General features: G+C 45.8%; 1 protein-coding gene across 2 annotated transcripts in view; it reads right to left on the reverse strand.

The window, feature by feature from the left end:
• Positions 1 to 2,506: 2,506 nt before the first annotated feature.
• Positions 2,507 to 18,788, reverse strand: part of ARHGAP36 (Rho GTPase activating protein 36) — a 30,271-nt gene continuing 13,989 nt past the window's right edge. Inside the window, exons 2-12 of one of the 2 annotated variants that reach the window (XM_039250793.1) lie at positions 9,718 to 9,876; positions 8,438 to 8,503; positions 7,682 to 7,917; positions 7,238 to 7,430; positions 6,950 to 7,005; positions 6,537 to 6,687; positions 5,935 to 6,083; positions 5,581 to 5,757; positions 5,247 to 5,344; positions 5,004 to 5,110; positions 2,507 to 3,041 (exon numbers count right to left, since the gene is read on the reverse strand). In XM_039250793.1, coding sequence (XP_039106724.1) covers positions 2,884 to 3,041; positions 5,004 to 5,110; positions 5,247 to 5,344; positions 5,581 to 5,757; positions 5,935 to 6,083; positions 6,537 to 6,687; positions 6,950 to 7,005; positions 7,238 to 7,430; positions 7,682 to 7,917; positions 8,438 to 8,503; positions 9,718 to 9,876 — 1,550 coding nt within the window. In that variant the 3' untranslated portion in view covers positions 2,507 to 2,883. Of the gene's footprint in view, positions 3,042 to 5,003; positions 5,111 to 5,246; positions 5,345 to 5,580; positions 5,758 to 5,934; positions 6,084 to 6,536; positions 6,688 to 6,949; positions 7,006 to 7,237; positions 7,431 to 7,681; positions 7,918 to 8,437; positions 8,504 to 9,717; positions 9,971 to 18,788 lie in introns of those variants that run through there. The other variant, XM_039250792.1, reaches the window with a different exon arrangement.

Genomic DNA, 18,788 nt, shown 5'->3' on the forward strand with positions numbered 1-18,788 from the left:
AATGGCAGTCAGAAGGTTTGTCTGAATATTAATCCAGGTCTCTGGACTCAAGTCAGCTGTTTGCCAACATAAACCTTTGTGTGACCATTTAAATAAGAACAGAGTTGGGATAAATGAGCTCCACATTTCCCACTGGCTTTAATACATATGGGCCCTAGATGTATACACTAGGGCCTGCCTGAGCTAGCACAGTTGTTGTCTAGAAGCTTCTCCTATCTAGAGAGAAAGGACCTATGAAGAAGGAGGATTGCTTGTTAAAAGTGCAAATCCCATTCGAAAAACTCCCCCAAAACATCATAAAGCATCTTCTTGTCAGAGGAAGATTTCTAAAATGGATGGCCCAGGATAATCTAGTGATGAAACACCCCAGCTTTGGAGACTGGCTCTTTTCCACTAACCAGATATTTAATTTGACCAGATTATTTGACTTATCTGTACCTCACTGCCTTCCAGGAAACAATTAGGATTACAGTAGCATGTACTTCATAGAGTTGTGAATATTAAATAACATGATGCATGTAAAGCTTCAAATCCAGTGTCAGACACTTTGGAATAACTCAATATATGTCAATGATTACTGTAATAATTATGATAATTATTATGGGAGGGAACCAATGTTATTACATTTCTGCTCTCTGTAAAATTCTATTTGAGGAAATATCCTAAATCAAAGTGTACAAAATTAAATAATACAACATTTCACTTTCTGGGGCCCTGTGCCTGACACGGGAAATTTCCAAGCCTGTCATGAAGTCTTAACTTTTCAAGAAAGGTGGAGGTCCTGTCAATCAAACTGCAACACGTTCTTCTCTTGCCCCTGAAAATCATGTATTTCCAGATGTTTTCAGGTTCTCATTTTTCACCAATCCAAAAGGGATTTTTCAGTTGAGAACATCTAGTTATCTCTCCCTTTATCTCCCCTCCTTTCACCTTTAGAGGCCCTCCTCAATTAAGCTTCATTCTTTCCCCTGCTACTCCTTCATCCCTCCTCAACCATTTATCCTACTTTAACTCTTTCATTCTCTTTACTTTTTAAAATTTTTTTAATGTTTTATCTATTTCTGAGAGAGAGAGAGCGCGCAGGGGAGGGGCAGAGAGAGAGGGAGACACAATCTGAAGCAGGCTACAGGTTCTGGGCTGTCAGCACAGAGCCTGATGCAGGGCTCAAACCCACAAATTGTGAGATCATGACCTGAGCCAAAGTCGGACACTTAACTGACTGAGCCACCCAGGTGCCCCTCATTCTCTTTATTCAACTACAGCTCTTCCCCTTTCTTCCATTTTACTGCACATCCCCCTCCACTTTATTCCATGTCACTCACCTTTCCCTTTATGCCCCATCACCTCCACCTCTTTATTCTCCATCACCTCTGCTTTTTAGTCCCCATCACCCACCTTTTGTCCCCATCACCTCCATCCCTTTACCTCACATCACCCACCCTTATCCCACATCACCCTTTGCCTTCATACTCCATCATCTCCTCCTTATTCCCCATAACCCCTTCTTTTTTGTCTTTATCACCTCCAACACTATTCCCCAACATCTCTCTTCTTTATTCCTTACCCCTCTCCTTTATTCTGTCACTTTTTCCCTTTATTCCCCATAACCCCTCCTCTTTATTCCACACCACCCTGCTTTAGTCCATTCCTCCCCATCCCTTTATTCCATGTCACCCCCTCTCCTTTATCCCTCTTCACTACCTCTCTTTCCCTTCAGCTCCAGTCAGAGTTTCCCAACTCATCAATCCAATTTTCAAATTTGAAACACACACACAGAGTAAGCCATGAGTATGCTGCTGTCACAACACAGATGTTTATTAATGATTAAATGCCAGAGAAGTTTTAACAATCACAAATCTTCGAGCTCTGCGGTTGTTACCCATTGTGTGATCAATTTCTATCCCTCAATACAATACATTCTTCATTCTATGAACTTAGCAGTTGTTACCCCTCAATATCAGCTATAATTTTGCATGTCATACATAACCCATATCTGCATGTTACCAGACCATGTCCCGCAAATTTGTACCGTCCTGCATAGAGGAGCTACAGAGACGATAGGTAAGAATGTTTGGAATCAGGTGACTTTAACTACTTGGAACTATGTGTCTCTACCTAACTAGCTGTTTTGCTGACAACAGGGTGTGAACCCAGCTGTCCGTAAAACAGATCTAGGTAATAAAATCAAATTTTTCCTCTAACTTTTGACCCCAGAAGGCTAGTTAGGCTTACATTTGAGGTTTCCCTGTTAGCGTGACCTGAGCAAAACTGCACAGAATTTTGGGGGTGGCTGTTTAATGAGTCATTGGTCTAAATAATTTGGGGGGGGGGCAAAAAATCCTGAGGTGGTGGAGTTGCTGCGGGGACATGGCTATGAGTTGGTGTGACATGGTTTAGCATTAATTGTTTGTCAGCTGTCAATAGGCTGACCTAACATCCTAGCATGCCTCTTGAGGGCCTTTCCAATTGAGCTCTCGGGAGGAGGGAAGGAAAGTCAGGAAAAACATGCAATTCCCTTTTTTGGGGGAGGGAAAGCACCTCGAGATTTGTGAGCTTCTCTGGGACAAGGTGTTTACCACAAATGTCACATCTATTAAAGGACAGGCTGTAGTGTGGGAAAGCCAGGATCAGGGGTAAAAGAGAAAGGCAAGGTAGCACCAGGGAGCCTGCGCATGACACAGAAACATCTCTGCTTTTACTAGCTGAAGGGACCAAACATCCCCAGTGAAGGGGCTGACAGTGTGTTTGGAATTCTCAGCCTGACCCGAGCATCAGGTGGAAATCCTTCTTACCCTCAGATCTTTACCCTCAATGTTTTCTGTGACATCTCAGGTCTACCCCCACCCTTTTCCCCTGTCTGGCACCTTATAGAAGGAAAAACATCTAAGGAAAGAAGTAGCTGATGCCAGTTTTGGCCTCCTTCTCCCGGGGCACACGGAGCAATGGGCGGTCTTGCTCCGGAATGGGGGGGTTACCCGCTCCTTCCTCATCGTCATGGGAACGGGCATTGCCAGGAGGCACAGCTGGCTCCTCAGAGGAACCTGGAAAATAGTAACAGTGTTAACTTCTTATGTTTCTAGACTTCATACTTTGCACAGCACACAAGGGACTAAGACCTAATTTTGCACTTCAAATACAATATGAAGCAAGAAGCTAAGGTAGGAAAGATTATCCCCATTTGACATGTTAAGAAAACTACAGCCTAACAGTGGAACACCGATCTCTAAATCTAGGTCCCCTGTAGAAGGTGGTTGGGGTGGGGCTGGGTTAGAGAACAAAACAAGTGAGACAGATACCCCGTGCTTACAGCAAATGAACAATACCATCCAGCAGGTGGGGAAGAAGGTGGCCTCCTAACAACCACAACCCTACAACCAGCCTAATTTTACTAAGCAAATGAGTAAAAGCTGGAGCCGAAAGCTTACAGCATTTTATGAAGGGGAGAAAGCAGGTATTGGTCATCAAAGACTCTGGGGAGGATTTGTGGTCCATGATTTGACTAGGCTAAGACATGTTTTTAAGGTGGGTGGTATTTACAGGAAATGTAACATCTGCATCTTTGTGGAACTTTATTGCCTTTGGATTCCAAACTTCTCTAGAGTCAAGATCATTAGGCATTGGGACAGCTTCCACATTCATGATTTCTTCAAGACTGACAGTAAGGCCTGGCTGAGGGTCTGGAATTGTGTTGAGAATGGAGACATCTTCAGGCTCTGGAACCAAACTGGTAACTTCATTCTCTTCAAAAGTATTAGCTTGGTCTTTCTGAGAACTGGGAATTTTGTTGTGAATTTGAGCATCCTCAGACTCTGGAACCACATTAAGAATTGAGTCTTTTTCAAGACTGGGGTTTTCTTTAGAGTCTTGGATTCCACCAACATCAGAGGCTTCTTCGTGTCCTGGGATTTCTTCAGCATCTGAGGATTCTCCCTGGTCTTGAATTTCATAAAAATCAAAGACATCTTCAGGGTTCGTTACCACATGGAGAGTTGGGTCCTTTTCAGGGTTGGAGTCTTCCTCACAACCTGCAATTCCACTGAATTCTGGAGTTTCTTCCTGATCTGGAATTTCTTCAGTGTCTGAGGTTTCTTCATTATTTGGGACTCCATCAAGAGCTGGCACCTCTTCAAGATTGGGATCTTCTTCAGAGTCTGTGAGTCCATTAACCTCTGGGGATTCTTCATAATTTAGTATTTCATGACCCCCAGGGGCTTCCTCAGGGCTTGGCACCACATGAAGAGCTGGGACTTCTTCAAAATCAGGGTCTTCATCAGAATCTGAAATCCCATTGACCTCTGGGGCTTCTTCGTGGCCTGGAATTGCTTCAGCATTTGAGGATTCATCATTTGGGACTTTATCCAGAGCTTGGAACTCTTCAAGATTGGGATCTTCAGAATCTGGGTTTTCATCATTTTCTGAAGCATATGCATGGTCTGGGATTTCATCAGTATCTTCATTGTTTGGGATTACATCAAGATAGGGAATTCCTGCAAGGTCAAGGTTTTGGTTGTCTTCAAAATCTGGCCCTTCTTCAAGGCTTTGGTTTGAGTTTTCTCCAGGATTTGGGATTTCTTGCACATCTGGGGCTCCTTCAGGGTCTGGGACCATATCAAAATATGGTATTTCTTCAAAGTCTGGGATTTCAATGAGTTCAGGAATTTCATCATCAGGGTCTAAAATATCTTCAAGGGGAAGAAGATCATCAAAATTTAGGGTATCATCATCGTTGTCATCATCATCATCTTCTTTTTCTTCTTCTTCTTCAAGCTCTGGTATGCATTTAAGATGTAGGCCTTGAATCTCAAGGTCATTTGGGATCTCAAGACCTTGAATTTCTCCAAAGATTACTCCTTGACTGAAATATTCAAATACTAGCTCTTCATGGCCTGACACATCTTCTTCAGAGGATTTATCTTCCTCAAGGGGCTCATCTTCAGCAAGGACCTGGCCTTCAGGAAGGGCCTGACCTTCAGCAAGGGCCAGACCTGCAGCAGGGAACTGACCTTCATCAAAGGGCTTGCTCTGAGCAAGGACAGCAGCCTGGGCTTCGGCAGAAGTTTCCACTGGATCAGAAAGTAAAGCATCCTCTTCCATCTTTATGCGAGCACTCCTGGGTGGGAATGAATTTGAAAAAGCAAGTCAGTTTTCATACTTGGGTTGCCTAACATGATGGTGGTGTCAGATTGGAAGCCACCATAGGAGATTCTGATTCAGGCTAAGCTTAAACAATCCAAGAAAACACTCACTGGATCTTCCTCAAATTCCTGCGTCTGATAAAATCCAGGGCTTCAGGACTGGATTTCCACACACGCTTAGCAACCTGCTTCTGAATGTGGGGAGGTACCTGAGGGTAAAATGAGCAATGTTAGCCTTTATTACACAACATTTTAAAATATATACTCCTCTCTATCAGGTATCCAGGACTGAAGACACCATTGACCGCTGAATGTAGGAGGAATTTCTGGAAGACTTAGTGGCTGCCTGCTTTGGCTACCTTCAGGGATGCATGTAAGCCCTCACTTGACTTGTGAATAGGAAAGAGAAAGCTATGAAAGAAGTTTGTCCAACAGCTCCCCTTACCTGGAAAAGAATATCCCAATTATCAATCATGGCACGGACCACATTGACAGAAGCAACATAGTGGTCAATCCCCAATCTTGTTTTCCTGGACTCCCTCTTGGCAAATCTCCCTTTTTTCAAGAGAGCAGATCCAAACACCAGAGCCAAATTGGTGGAAGTCATACGGTTGCCTGAAACCTACAGAAAGGAAAGCAGATAGTGATCAACTCTGAAACAATAATGGAAGTAACACAAATATGAATGTCTCCTTTTGTTCTTGATTCCTTCTACCGTCTGTCTCTGTCTCTCTCTCTCATACACTCCCATACATGTCCCCTACTACAGTTCTCACTACCCTTCTCCAGAGGTTTTTACCAACTGTCCGTCAATGCCAATGGAGTCCTCGCAGTTCTCAGTGATCTTATGCAGGGCCTTCAGCAGACGCTCCAAGGTATCACTGTGGCAGGGTGGCATCAGGTAAACCAGCAGCTGCAGGGCAGAAAGCTGATCCTGTGGCTTTAGAGCTAGAAGAAGGAAAGCAGGGGTTGGCTCAGGGGCTAGCCTTGACAGCAGCCTAATACCCAAAGAGATGTTATTATGCTTGAAAACTGAGGAAGGGCTATGGAGGAAGTACCCAGGCATCTTGTCTTTGCTCATTCCCAAAGCATTTGAGCTCAGGAGCCCTAAAAGCAAGAAGTGCTCCCATCAAAAGCAGACCCCTTCTACAGAACCTAGGTCCTTCTTTGCCATGAGATGACACACATAGCTTTAAGAAGTTCTAGAGAAATCTCCAAACAATAGACTTACAATGGACTATTCAGAGATATAGGGAAAGTAATCTGGATAGGTGTTTCCCTCTTCTGATGTTTATTCTGTTTTAGTTCCCTGGGGTCCTGTAGCCAGAGCTCTGTCCCTAGGCTGCCATACTCCCGTACTATTTCTTCTCCTTGCTTGAAAAGTTACAGCAGAAGACTCACTTGCTGTCAGGAGGAAGGACATGTACAGATCATCTGGCAGCAGAGAGTCCTTCATGTCACGGAAAAACTCCTTGAGGAGTGCAGCCACATCATGCACATTCTGATTGTCATCCAGCACTACATCCAGACCCTGATCAAATTCTTCACGGAGCTAAAAGAAAAAAAAAGAGAGAGAAGACATGGACTCTGTCTCCTGCTCATCACATGCTTCCCTCCTGGCATTTCCTTCCAGAAGTCTCAAGCTTCAGTGGAGGTCGCTGGCAATATGGTGTGCCTGAGGGGCTAGAAAGAAGACCTTGATCCCCCCCACCAGGCATGAAACTCCCCTCACATCTGTGGAGGAGACCCCCCCCACACACACACACCGTTTTTCCCTCACTCAGGGAACATAGGTGTAAACAGAGCCAGCTTACCTGACGCACTCTCTCTGCCGAGTATTCCAGGGTGAAAATCCCCACTGTGCTTAAGCCTGAAAGAAAAGACCAAGGGATGCTAAGTATCTCTGGTCCCCTTCCCCATAGCATTTCCCCTCTCCCCACCGGAGTCTCATTCCCAATTGGTGGCCCGGGAATGTTCCCATCCTTCACCCTGTGACCTCTTTTCTCTACCCATTTCTAGAACACGATTCTTTCCCTTTAATTGCTTCCTACCTTGATTAAGCCATCATTTAATCCTTGATTAAACCATCAAGGCCCCCTTACCATGTTTCTCAATGAAGCTGCAGCAAGCCTCAACAACCTGGGGAATTTGTTTAGCAATCGGATTGAGGCTCATTTTCCTTTTGGATCCCAGAAGTCGCTGGCCAATCGGAAAGGAAATCTTGGAAAGTTGCAGGGTCTGCAGCAGCAGGGCCCCATCCTCCAGTTCAGCCAGGCTGTCCACGGATACTGCACCCTGTGGAGAAGTCCAGACTATCTTAATGTGGGGGAGCAGGAGGGTCACTTCGGACCTTCCTGGGGATTGTGTCACGTTCACAACAGGAGACCTTCTCTCCGTGGGAAGCCAATTACACCCTCCCCCCTCCACACACACATGTTCTGTTCAGCCCTACCTCCCTCTGAGGTCACAGGCCTTGACCCTCCCACACCGCATTGCTGGACACCTCAGGGACGGCCACTGCTTGGAATCTGGAGGGTTTAACTCACTCGACGCCCACGGCGAGTAAACTCCCGGGGCAAGGTGGGCTCATCCCGTCTGCGACTGAAAAAGCGCCTGATGCGACCAAACATCCTTTGCACCACGTTTCCCCGACGACGGCCCGAAGCCTGACCGGTGGATTCTTCAATCTGCATCGCGGCTGTTAGTTCAAGATGTTTGCGGCGGGTAAGCTCATTCACCAGCACCTCTTCCAGGCGAATGCCAAACGTCTTGAGTGATACGACTGGGGAGCCAGGGAAAGAAAGAACGAGAAACGTCAATGCTCCGCAGCGCTTAAATCAGGAAGAACTGCAGGGGCTGTAGCGCTCCTCTAAGCAGCAGCCTGCAACCAACCCCACCCCTCCAGACCCGCAGCGCCCCTCCCTGGGGAGGGAGCCAAAAAGACCCTGCAGTGGTTTGGCGGAAGGACTCAGCTCCACTCAAATTACCCCGACGGGGCTCAAGGTCCTTAGGTCCTGCCAGGGGGGTGACAGCCTTGAAGCAATGAGGGCAGTTTCTTCTGGGCGACTGTCTGGGGTGGATCCACGCAGAAGGCTTAGGCAGATCTGCTGGGACCGCCCAGCGTCTGCAGCGAGTGCGCCATTTCCTGAAATCATCCCAATGGGGTTGTGTGTAGGCGTGGGGGGGATCGAGTGCCCCTAGAAGCCATGGGCACCGCCGGGTCTCCAGTAGCCAGGGACACAATACGGGGGTGGGGGGCAACAGCCCATTTATTTCCTAAGAAAAGTACGAGAGCCCCTCACCCCTCTGCTGTCCTCTCAGAATCAGAAACCACTTCTCCAAGGTGTTTGGACGGTCAATAGGTAGAGCTATGGGAAGAGAAAGAGAAAAGACACGCACACTCACACAAATAGGATTTGATAAATGACGAAAACATCGCAATGTATGGATCCGCGGGGGAGGAGGGGAACAAGCAGCTCCGTCCGGCCCGCTGAAAGTGTTTTGCTCCGTCCCGGCCTCAGTTTCCCCGTTTGACAACGGGACCAATCCTATTTACCACCTCAGAGACTCCAAGAATTTAACCGAATCGGACGATCAGAGGCTTCTCGTGCGCAGCGCGCACTGTGTCACGCACCAGCAGCAGCTCCGCACAGGGCTTCAGACATCCATTGCGGTCTCTGAGGCGCCTGGACCGTGCAACAGGCTAGGGGAGGGGCTCCGCCTGCGGCGCGGCGGCAAGTAGGGGTCGCCGAGTTCCTGCGGGCACGCTCGCGCCTGGGTTGCCGTCGGCTCCCCGCGCCACAGCCCTGGCAGCGGCGACACGCGCTGTCCCCGCGCTCAGACCCCAGCAGCGGGGTCTCCTCGCCCCTCGCGTGGCGTCCTCAGGCCGCAGCCTCCGCGCGTGCCCGGCGTGCCCGCCGCCCCCCTCACTTTAGTCTGCGGTGGGGACGCCCCTCGGCCCGCGCGCCCCCGTCCCGCCTCCCCCGGGCCGCCGAGTCCATGCGTAACCCCAGCCCCCTGCAAGCTCGGACCCCATCCAGGGCTTCGTCCCGCTCGCTCACCCGCAGCCGGCTGAGGTGGGCAGCGATCACAGCGATCACAGATCACTGCCCGCCGACGCTCCCGCGCCCACACCGCGCTCCCGCTCTGTGCCCGGATTGGCGGGTGTCTCTCTCGCTGTCTCGCTATCTCCCATCTCTCGAGCACGCCGTCTCTGTGCGTCCTGGTCCTTTTTCAGAGGGTCCCTCTGCGCCTCTGCCTCGCTCTGACTCCTCGCATCGCACCTGGTGCGTCAGTCTCTTCACCTGCCCTCTGTCCACCTGTCTGTCCCTGCACTCCGTCTGTCTGACCGCCCCTCAAGCCCCCAGGCTTCGACCCAACTCCACTAATCTTGACCTCTTCCACAATTCAACCAAAACCTTTCAACTCCTGCTTCCTCAGTGGTCCGAGAGCCAGGGGAACCGAGCGGGGGCCAAGACCCAGCGAGAGCCCCTCCCACCCTCCTGGACCCCAGACTCGGCCTGTCCTGCCCGGGGGTCCGCTCGCCCGAAGGCGGGGACGCCACGTTCCGGGGCCAGCTCACCTCGGTCAGGTTTGAATTCAGAGAGGAAATGTCTGGCCACGAGTTCGTGGTAAGCAGTCTCTTGCAGCTTCAGACGCTCCAGCTCCGACAGACTGTGTATTGATATCATCTTCGTCCTGCGGTCGGGATTGTGTCCTGGGGCTCCTCCCAGGACGTTCACTAAAAAAATGAAGGCGGACAACAACAGCAAAGGGGGCATGATTCTGGGGCACAGTGTCCTTGCTGCCTTCAGAAAAGAAATGCAGCCACCCATTCTGGAATCGGATGATTATCTAGGCTGCATCATCCAATTGTCACTGGACCTGGTGGAAGGAGCTATGGGGGGGAGGGTGGTAAAGGGGGAGGGAAAACTGGGAGGCGGCTTCACCCTCAAGCAGAGCTGCCTCTGGTTGCTTATTTGGAAAAAAAAAAAAAGAAAGAAAGAAAGAAAGAAAGAAAAAAAAAACTTAAAAAAATCATCCCTGAACCGACAGTCCAGAAAAGAGAGAACCTAATTAGGCAGAAGAGGGAGGAGGAGGAGGAGGAGGAGGAGGAGGAGGAGGAGGAAAAGAAAAGAGAGTAAAGAAAAAAGAAGGAAAAAAGGGATTAAAAAGAAAACCAACCAACCTTATTCACAATTTGAAAATGTACACCGAGACAAGTATAAGGTAATATTGTCCCTCAATTAATTAGAACATGGATGGAGTTCCTTTAATGGTGATACCCTGTGCTGTCCAGGCTGGATGAAATGGGCACATTCATCTAGGTTAGGAGCTCTGAAAATGTGTACAATTCTTCAAGAAGGCAAACTGGGCACCTAAGTATGGAGCCAAAAATCATCCCCAAGCCCTTTGACCCAGTAATTCCCCTTCTAGGAATCTATCTTAATGAAATCTTCCTTCGGACAGGAAAAACCATATGTACATGAGCCATAACGGGAAAAAAAATTTAAGGGAACAAAGCTAGCCCAGTTATGAGACTAGTTAAATAAATTATGGAATGACCACAGTCTGGAAAATTATGTAATCATTAAAGTGATATTTATAAGGAGCTTTTAAACAGCAAATACAAAATATAGAATTGTATTAATTATGATTACAACCATGTGAAGGAAAGTCTGCATAAAAATAAAAGACTGAAAGAAATGCACCCCAATATGGACTGCATCTGTATTAAGTGGTAGGATTTTGTTTGCCTTTGCCTTTTCTCTATTTACTAAAAATTATGCAACTTGATTATATTACGTTTTTCATGGAAAAAAAAAAACAAACATCAGTTTGCACCAAAACAAGCATCACTTCCTAGCCAATTCTAGTGAGACTCCCAATACAGGACTGGTGATCAGAGTGAAGTTTGTCTTAGTGTTCTGGCAGACCTGTTTTCTATGTCCTTTCTCCATGGTGTCCACTATCCCATACTGCTGCTTCCAGGCTGCATAGGATCCCCCTTGGGGATCTATCTGAACCCCACACAGCATTCTTCCTTGCACATCCTGGCCTCTGTTACTCATTTGTTCTTTCATTCATTCATTTTTAAAAAAAAAAACCTGTATTAATTACCCACTTTGTGCCGGGCACTAAAGATTCAGCTATGAGTAAATAAAGCTATTCCTTTCATAAAGGGTTTAACAGTGCAGTGAAGGAGATACACAGGTTGGTAACAATTTACAAAACCGTGTGAGAAGTCAATCACCAAGATAGAAACAAAGTACTGTGAGAGCAGAAAAGAGGAAACATCTAAATCTGCCTAGAGACAGCTACAAGGGTAAGGATGGGGGTCATCCAGGAAGAGAACAGCTTGTCCAAAGCAAAGAGATGTGAGAGAGGTTGTCATACTCTTCAAGCTGTAGAAAGGGGATGTTAAGAGATATATCTGCATAAGCAAGCAGGAGCTCAGGAATGGCCCTGTAAGCCATTTTATGCAGCTGGACTTTCTCCTGAAGGCAGTAGGGAACTACTGCAGGGTTTTAAGTGGAGAGGGACAGAGTCAGAGCTGCAGTTGGAAAAATAACAGAAAGCAGTGAAAAGCCTGTTCTGAATAGAGCCTGATGTACATAGATCAGCCAAGAGGCAAAGGGATGCTGATATAAGCCAGTGTCACTGGGGCTGGGGCAGGGGTAGGATTCTATGGGTAGAATTGACAGAGCTTAGGGGAATTGTAATAGGAAGGAAAGAATTTAGGACAGCTCCAAAGGTTATGGTTTGGGTGAGTGTGTGGATTCTGGCTCTTGACAGAGAAGATAATATGGGACATGGGTAACTAAACCTTTTGACAAGAAGGGAAGGGGTCACATGCTATTTTTCAGAGCTCCCCATTGTCATGGAGTTTTACAGTAATATTTTATATATTATAGTTGAGTAAGGGGCTTAAATCCCAAAAATCAAGTAATGTGGCTTTGACAGAGGAAAAGCAGGTAGGAGCTATCATTCAACAATCATTCTAACAAATGAGCTCTGTCCAGAACAAGCACACAAACCCACCAACCCACCAAAATCCACCCTTCTTTCGTTTCCAAAATTTTCTTTTGCTCACTTTACTTAATAGCCAAAGTCACGCTTATCAAAAATAAATTCTTACCAGATAACTGAAGTGCAGTATGAAAAAAGATAAGGAGTCTTTCTATGGCTTTTGAACAGAGCTAGGAGGAAAATCCTTAGCATGGAATTTTTAAAGCTCCTTCAACTGCAAAACACCATTCACTGGACCCAAAGTGAATGCCTAAGCCCAACTACCAAACTGCATCCACAAAATGATCATTTTAACCAAAGACACGTGCACAGCATCCACCTCAGTCCCAGACTAAGTCCCTAGCAATTGCCCATTCATAATAGCTGATCCAGAGCCTGTTAGCCAAGGGTCTCATCCTGACACATACAGCCTAGCTCTGGCTTAAATTTTTTTCTTTTTACATTACTCCCCCTTTCCCCTTTCCCCAATTCAGACATGTTTATACCTGCTTTGGAGTTGCAGCTATTTCTTCTTGCCAAGGCTTACCAGATCTGGTCATCCAAAGAGTAAAGCTGTTTCTTTTACCCAAAAACCAAGGTGAAAATCAATCCCCCCCCACAAATAAGAAAATCTCAAAACAACACCAGCCGAGAGAGGAGAGAAAGAGAGAGAGAGAGAAGCCTTTGAGAGATGAGTCAGCCTAGATGCTTACAATTACGAAGGAAATCAAAGGCCTTAGAATAAACTGTTTGTCATTGCCTCCTGCTCAAAGATACAGGACTAAACTTAAGAACAATCATATGCTGCTGTTCTGCCAGCAAAACTGACACTGTCTTGCTTGCCTTCAACCCTCTCAAGCCACCAGAAGAATACAGGACAGAAGTAGAGTTAGGAAGGCCAGTATGCCCAGACCGGAAGCAGATGGAGATGGTATGGGGGGGGGGGGGGAAAGTAAGCAGGCTTCAACACCAAAAGAGACAAGGAAACAGGTTCTTGAGATTTGAATACTTGTCCTCAGGCTTGGTTTTCCAAGCTGAGTACAAAAGGAGGCTCCTCACAGGGAACAAGGTGCCAAGAGATCTCTCTTGCTCCAAAGTGTCTTTTCCTTCCTCTTTCAGCATGCCTTAGGGCTGGCGTGAAGTGACCATGACATCAAAAATATATAAGAAGGGACAGAAAAGCAGGGCCTCTCAATTTCATCCCAGATTTCAAGACATTTGCAAAAACAAAATCTTTATACATATATCTGCAAGGACCGCTGGAGTCAGAGCTAAATAGAACGAAGTTCAAAGCCAAGCTTTACAATATCTTGGCTGTGTGACTTTAGGAAAATCAGTTGAATTCTCTGAGCTTCAGTGACTTCCTATATGAAATGGAAAAATGATGCAGTACCCATTTCAGCAGTTGTGTGAGAATAAATGAATAATGCATGTGTGATATTTAGCATTCGTTTTTAATAAAAACGTTGATCTTGAAAGTTCTTTGCAAAGGAGTTTACCAGAAAATATCAGGTTTCAAAAGTAATTACATAAAATTAGAATTTGTATCAATGCATACAAAGTCTTACTCTGTTCAAGCTCTACTAAATTTGAATTAAATTAAAACAGGTAAAGAGATCTTGGGAGACTGTTGGGAATAAGTCTTTCTTCTTCAATCTTCAACAGCATCTGGGTAAGTCTTAAAAAAGTCATCTTACAAAATTTAGGAAAACTAACTGCATAGATCAGTTTTTCAAATGCTATTATTCAGGTTAGCAAAATGCCTATAGGTCTCAAAATTTATTTTTCGTTCAAACCATTCAAATTTACATTGTCACTGGCAAAAGAAAGCATAGCTGTATTTAGATCAGTAAAGGGGCTAGAATATTAGCAGATGCCAAAAGAGAGAATTTTAACAAAGACTAGAGGGACACCCAGAGCAAGTATCCAGCAATACACAAGGGGGAAACACATTTGGGTATCATCAAGCCTGTTCCTCAAGTCCTACCAAAATGCATGGTACAGATGGAGAAACAAATTAACGTCAGAAAGGTCACCCTCTTCAACATTCTGAGACCGGGAATGCTTTCAGCTAGGCATAAATCCACAGTCCTCACGATTTGGAAGACTAATTTACTCCACTATCCCCACCAAAGAGTTTGGAATGGCACAGTGCTCACTAGTAAACACCTATGAGAAAAAAAGCAGGGGACTGCACAGATGCCATCATTTGAATCTCTATAACCTAGGCATTTTATGGCACCATCAGAATTTTGCTCCAAGCCTCTGGTAGCTCCTCAGAGTTTGAGAAATTGATAGTGGATGTGGTTGAGTGCCCAGCAGGCATTGTGTCCATGTTATTCAAATGTCTACAGGCAGTGACAATAGATAAAGACATCCCTGTTAATATATCACAACATGGGAAAGAGATATAGGTCTCCAGATAAAAATATTTGAGCACCAGTTTGGTCTGCTGGCACATTACCACATCCATCCCTGAGCATTAATGAGTTAGCCTTTAAGTTGTTATCCCATAACCTCCATTTCAGCAAAGGATGTAGTTGTGATGAACAAAATGGCTCATTTTATCCTACACAGTGATGTGCCCCAAGATAATTAAATTTGGGAATAATGCTCTTCAACACATGGAGTCAGCCCATCATGCCATAGCCGAAGTTCATAAACTGGAGGCAGTACTGTTAAAATATATTGAGGAAAGCTCTGGGTTTTTTTCTTTTGAAACACTTTTTTTTTTGAATGTTTCAGGAATTGCTTAGTTTATTAGAATAAATCAGAGAGAGAAGGAACCTTAACCATTACCTAGTCCAAGGCTTCTATTCTACAGTTTAGAAAATTGAAGCTTAGAGAGAGATGGGAGTTTGCCAAAGGCCATACAGCAATTTGACAGCAGAATCTAGACAAGAACCCAGATTAAGAACTCTTAATAGCTGCAAAATAATGCACAGGTAACTAATGAAATCAAGAGTGAACACATAATCACTCTAATGTGAATCAAAAGAGTGATTCGATAAGCCAGGGGAGGTCATATCTGAAGGTAAACAACCACCACAAATTACAAACTCTGTATAAATTAAGTACAATGGTAATTGTATAGAATATGGGATTCCCTTTTTAAATTTTATTGACTAAAGAAACAACTTCAAGCCCAGGATGGTGAAAGGCAATCTTTATGCTATAAACATCCCAAAGGATAGTGTAAACAAAGTGAGGTGACACCAAATACAACAAGATATAGATATTCCCACTATTATCTGCAGTATCTGTCAAAGTACATAATAGTGCTTGCATCACAAGCTGTGTTGCTGTTTTTCCCCCTTTTGGTTGCTGCTTCTCTTATGTTGAGACAGGAAAAGTTAAAAAAAAAAAAAAGATGTTCTATCAATATGTGGTAAATTTTTTAAATGTCTAACTTGTCTTGTGCTATTCATTTTCTCAAAAGCTTTCAATATGTCCATTATTTCTAGGCCCTAGCACACAGTAGGGGTTCAATAAGTGTTTGTTGGGTGAATCATAGGATTATACTCTGAGGGTTTTGAGAGAACATAAAGGTCTTGTAATTAAAACAGAAACAGCTCTTCGTGATTCATGGATAAATGAATCATGCCATTTTATTCTCACAACAACCCCTGAGAAGGAGGGAGGTTGGGCATTATGTTTCCTCAATTTACAGACGACAACAACAAACTAGGGCCCTAAAGAGATTGCGACTTACCTGAAGTTACACAAAAATGCCATGGAGGAATATGATCTGGGAACCAGTTGTCCCTACCTATCCTCAGGCCAGGCTTTCCTTTCCCACTAAACCATGGTATTTCTCCGTGTTCAGCTGCTGCCTGACACTGGGACAGTCTGAATTGAGACTGCATTCTTTCCTAAGAAGGTGGATGGATTTCTGAGGTCTCATTTATACACATTATTCTTGGGAAATGGTAACAAAGATAGATTAGACAGATCAATTGATCAGTCAATTGATAGATAAGTTAGGTAAATGTGATGATGATGATGATGATGATGATGATGATGATGACAGAGACAGGGAGAGTGGGAGTGACAGAGACAGAGAGAGAGAGCTCAGAAAAAAGGACTATTACAAAAGATAGAAAAGAGGAGTGGGTAGAGGGAAAAGGCACCAAAAGCCTTAGGTATTCCTCCCACCGCATCCCTCACCCTAGCCTACCCCCACACTGATGGCATCCCATCTTGAAAAGGTCCTGAGATATGGACTAGAACTTGGCTTCAAATCCCAGCCTTGCCACATGTAAGTTCACACTCTCACCAACCAAGTGGCCTGTAGCAAATTATCTCACTTTCCAGAGCCTCGGTTCCATCACCTTGCAAAACAGGACTCATAATACCTATTAGATGTGACTGTGGTAAAGATTAAATAAAAGGAATGATGGAATGAAATAATTCTCCAAAGGGTACAGTGCTGTACCAAGGTGAGGAATTGCCCCCAAATATATCTGAAAGTGAAATTTTAGAGGAAGACTGAGAAGTGCTCTGGAATAAGGCAGACAGCATCCCCACTGAAGAGTCCCCTCACACCATCCTTTGAAGGCAAAAGTGGGTACTCACCCCGTCAGCAGGAAGCACACACTTTTCAGAGGGGATGAGTTAACCTGTTTCTTCATTGGATCTTTCAGTGATCAGAGATGCAAGACAACTAACGTGTGTCGTGAGGGAAAGGAGGGGGGCTAGTCTAAGCTGTGAAATGTAGACAAAAGGTAACTGGCCCACAAAAGGGATTTAGTCCCTACCTTTGGCTTCCTAAGCACAGTGTGCAAGCCATCCATGCTACAGATGGTAGAGGAAAGTGGGGAGCCATCTGGAGTGGAAAGCCCCAGTTTTTGCCCTTGGGATCTTGCAGCCGAGTTCGAGGTCACCTTTATGTCAGGAATCTGAAGGACTGTCAAGAAAGGCCCATGGGTCTAATATCATTCTTCCCTGCACTAATTTAAATCCATTTCCCCTCGTTTTTTCCTTTAAGGAATATTAAGAATTGACCCTTTCCTCACGTCCACTAGCACTAGGAAGACCCTTACTCAGCTGTAGGTTTTCAATAAACTCTGATTCGTTTTCCCCTCTTTTCAACCTCCCTGCCACCCCAAGCCCCCCTTTTTAAGGCACACTCCCTTTCACACACACACATTCATTCTCATAGACATCCCTGCACACACACATTCTCAAGTTCTTTGGCATATGCATTTAATACACACACACACACACACACACACACACACACACACACAGAATGTATTTGTTACAACAGACAGAAGGAGGGAAATGAGACTGCCATCAAGCATTTGCACCTGTAGACCACAGCTGGGGCTTCTACAGAGCGGGCATGAGAGAGAAAAGACCAATGGGGACACTCCCCAAACTATATGGACAGATGCCTAGGAAGGAAACCGTTAGAATAAAGTTGTCCTCAGAATCTGTGCTGACAGCTACCTCTTCCCCATCTTTGTTCCCCCATCCCTACCTGATTCTCTTCTCCTTTGATTATATCTTCCCCTAACAAGCATCCAATTCCTGCCAGTTTTCTTCTTCAAAATCCTGTCTGAGTGGCTGTCATAGAGAATTGGGGCTGTGGGAGATATTTCCCAGGTAGTTGTCATGCTAAGAATGGTATTTTAAAACTACATTAAAATAACCATATTTAAAAAAAAATATTACTGTCTGTCTGTCTAACTACGTATCTATCCCCTCTTCAAAATTAGACCACTGTCTTGGCTGTGATGCAGTGGGGGAAAAATAAAACAAAAAAACAATAAAAACAAAAAAACAAAACCTATACCAGGAGTCAGGAGGCTTGCCTAGTTACTAAGCAGCTGAGTGGCCTTGGGAAAGTCTGAGACCATCTCCAAGCCCAAACACAACTGGCATAATTTATTATTATCTCGTTTATCTAAGAGCACCTTAGAAACACTGCTCTCAATTCTACAGAGTCCTTGATACTTCTACAAGATTTTGCCAACTCCAGGACACGGGACCACACCGCCGCTGTCCACAGTTGGGAAGAGAGAGCGCCCCTTGCCCCTCCGCAGATCTAAGGGCACCAGAGTGCGGAGGGTCTAAGCGGGTCTCCCAATCCACAGGCTCCCGGAGCCCCAGCTGGGCTGTCTGCCCTCGACCCCTAGCTAGGTGACCTCAGAGGGAGGGGAGGAGGGATGGGGGGTGCGTAGACTTTGCGCCCGCGGCCTCTGGAGGCTGGTCCTCTGCCTCAGGCTGCCACCAGGCTGCAGAGCACGACCTTCTGGCTGGGGTGCACCACGCGCGTCGCACCCCTGTGCGGCTTGAGATAGCGCAGAAGCTGCAAAGTTAAACAAAGCCCCGCGGCGCGCAAAGACCACTGTCAGCTACCTCTCAGCTGCCGAGATTTCGAAACATTAAATCTTGCTCTCGTGCTGGAGGTTTGAGCATTGAAAGCGAAAACCCGGAACTAGTGCAACACTCGCAGGCTTCCTCTCCCTCCCACACGTGGGGTCCTCCACTTGGAGACCCCTCACCTCCCGCTCTAACCCCTCAGTGGGCTGCACTCAGGCCCCTGGAGCCCTGCCCCAGCGCTACCTCTTGGCGACTGTTCTGGTCCGGCCAGGGAATAAATGGCTTCGAGACCCGCTGGTCAGTCGTGCGCGGCCACAG

Source organism: Hyaena hyaena, unplaced genomic scaffold (assembly GCF_003009895.1).
Source record: "Hyaena hyaena isolate Hyena2069 unplaced genomic scaffold, ASM300989v1 scaffold_383, whole genome shotgun sequence".
NCBI classification, from domain to species: domain Eukaryota; kingdom Metazoa; phylum Chordata; class Mammalia; order Carnivora; family Hyaenidae; genus Hyaena; species Hyaena hyaena.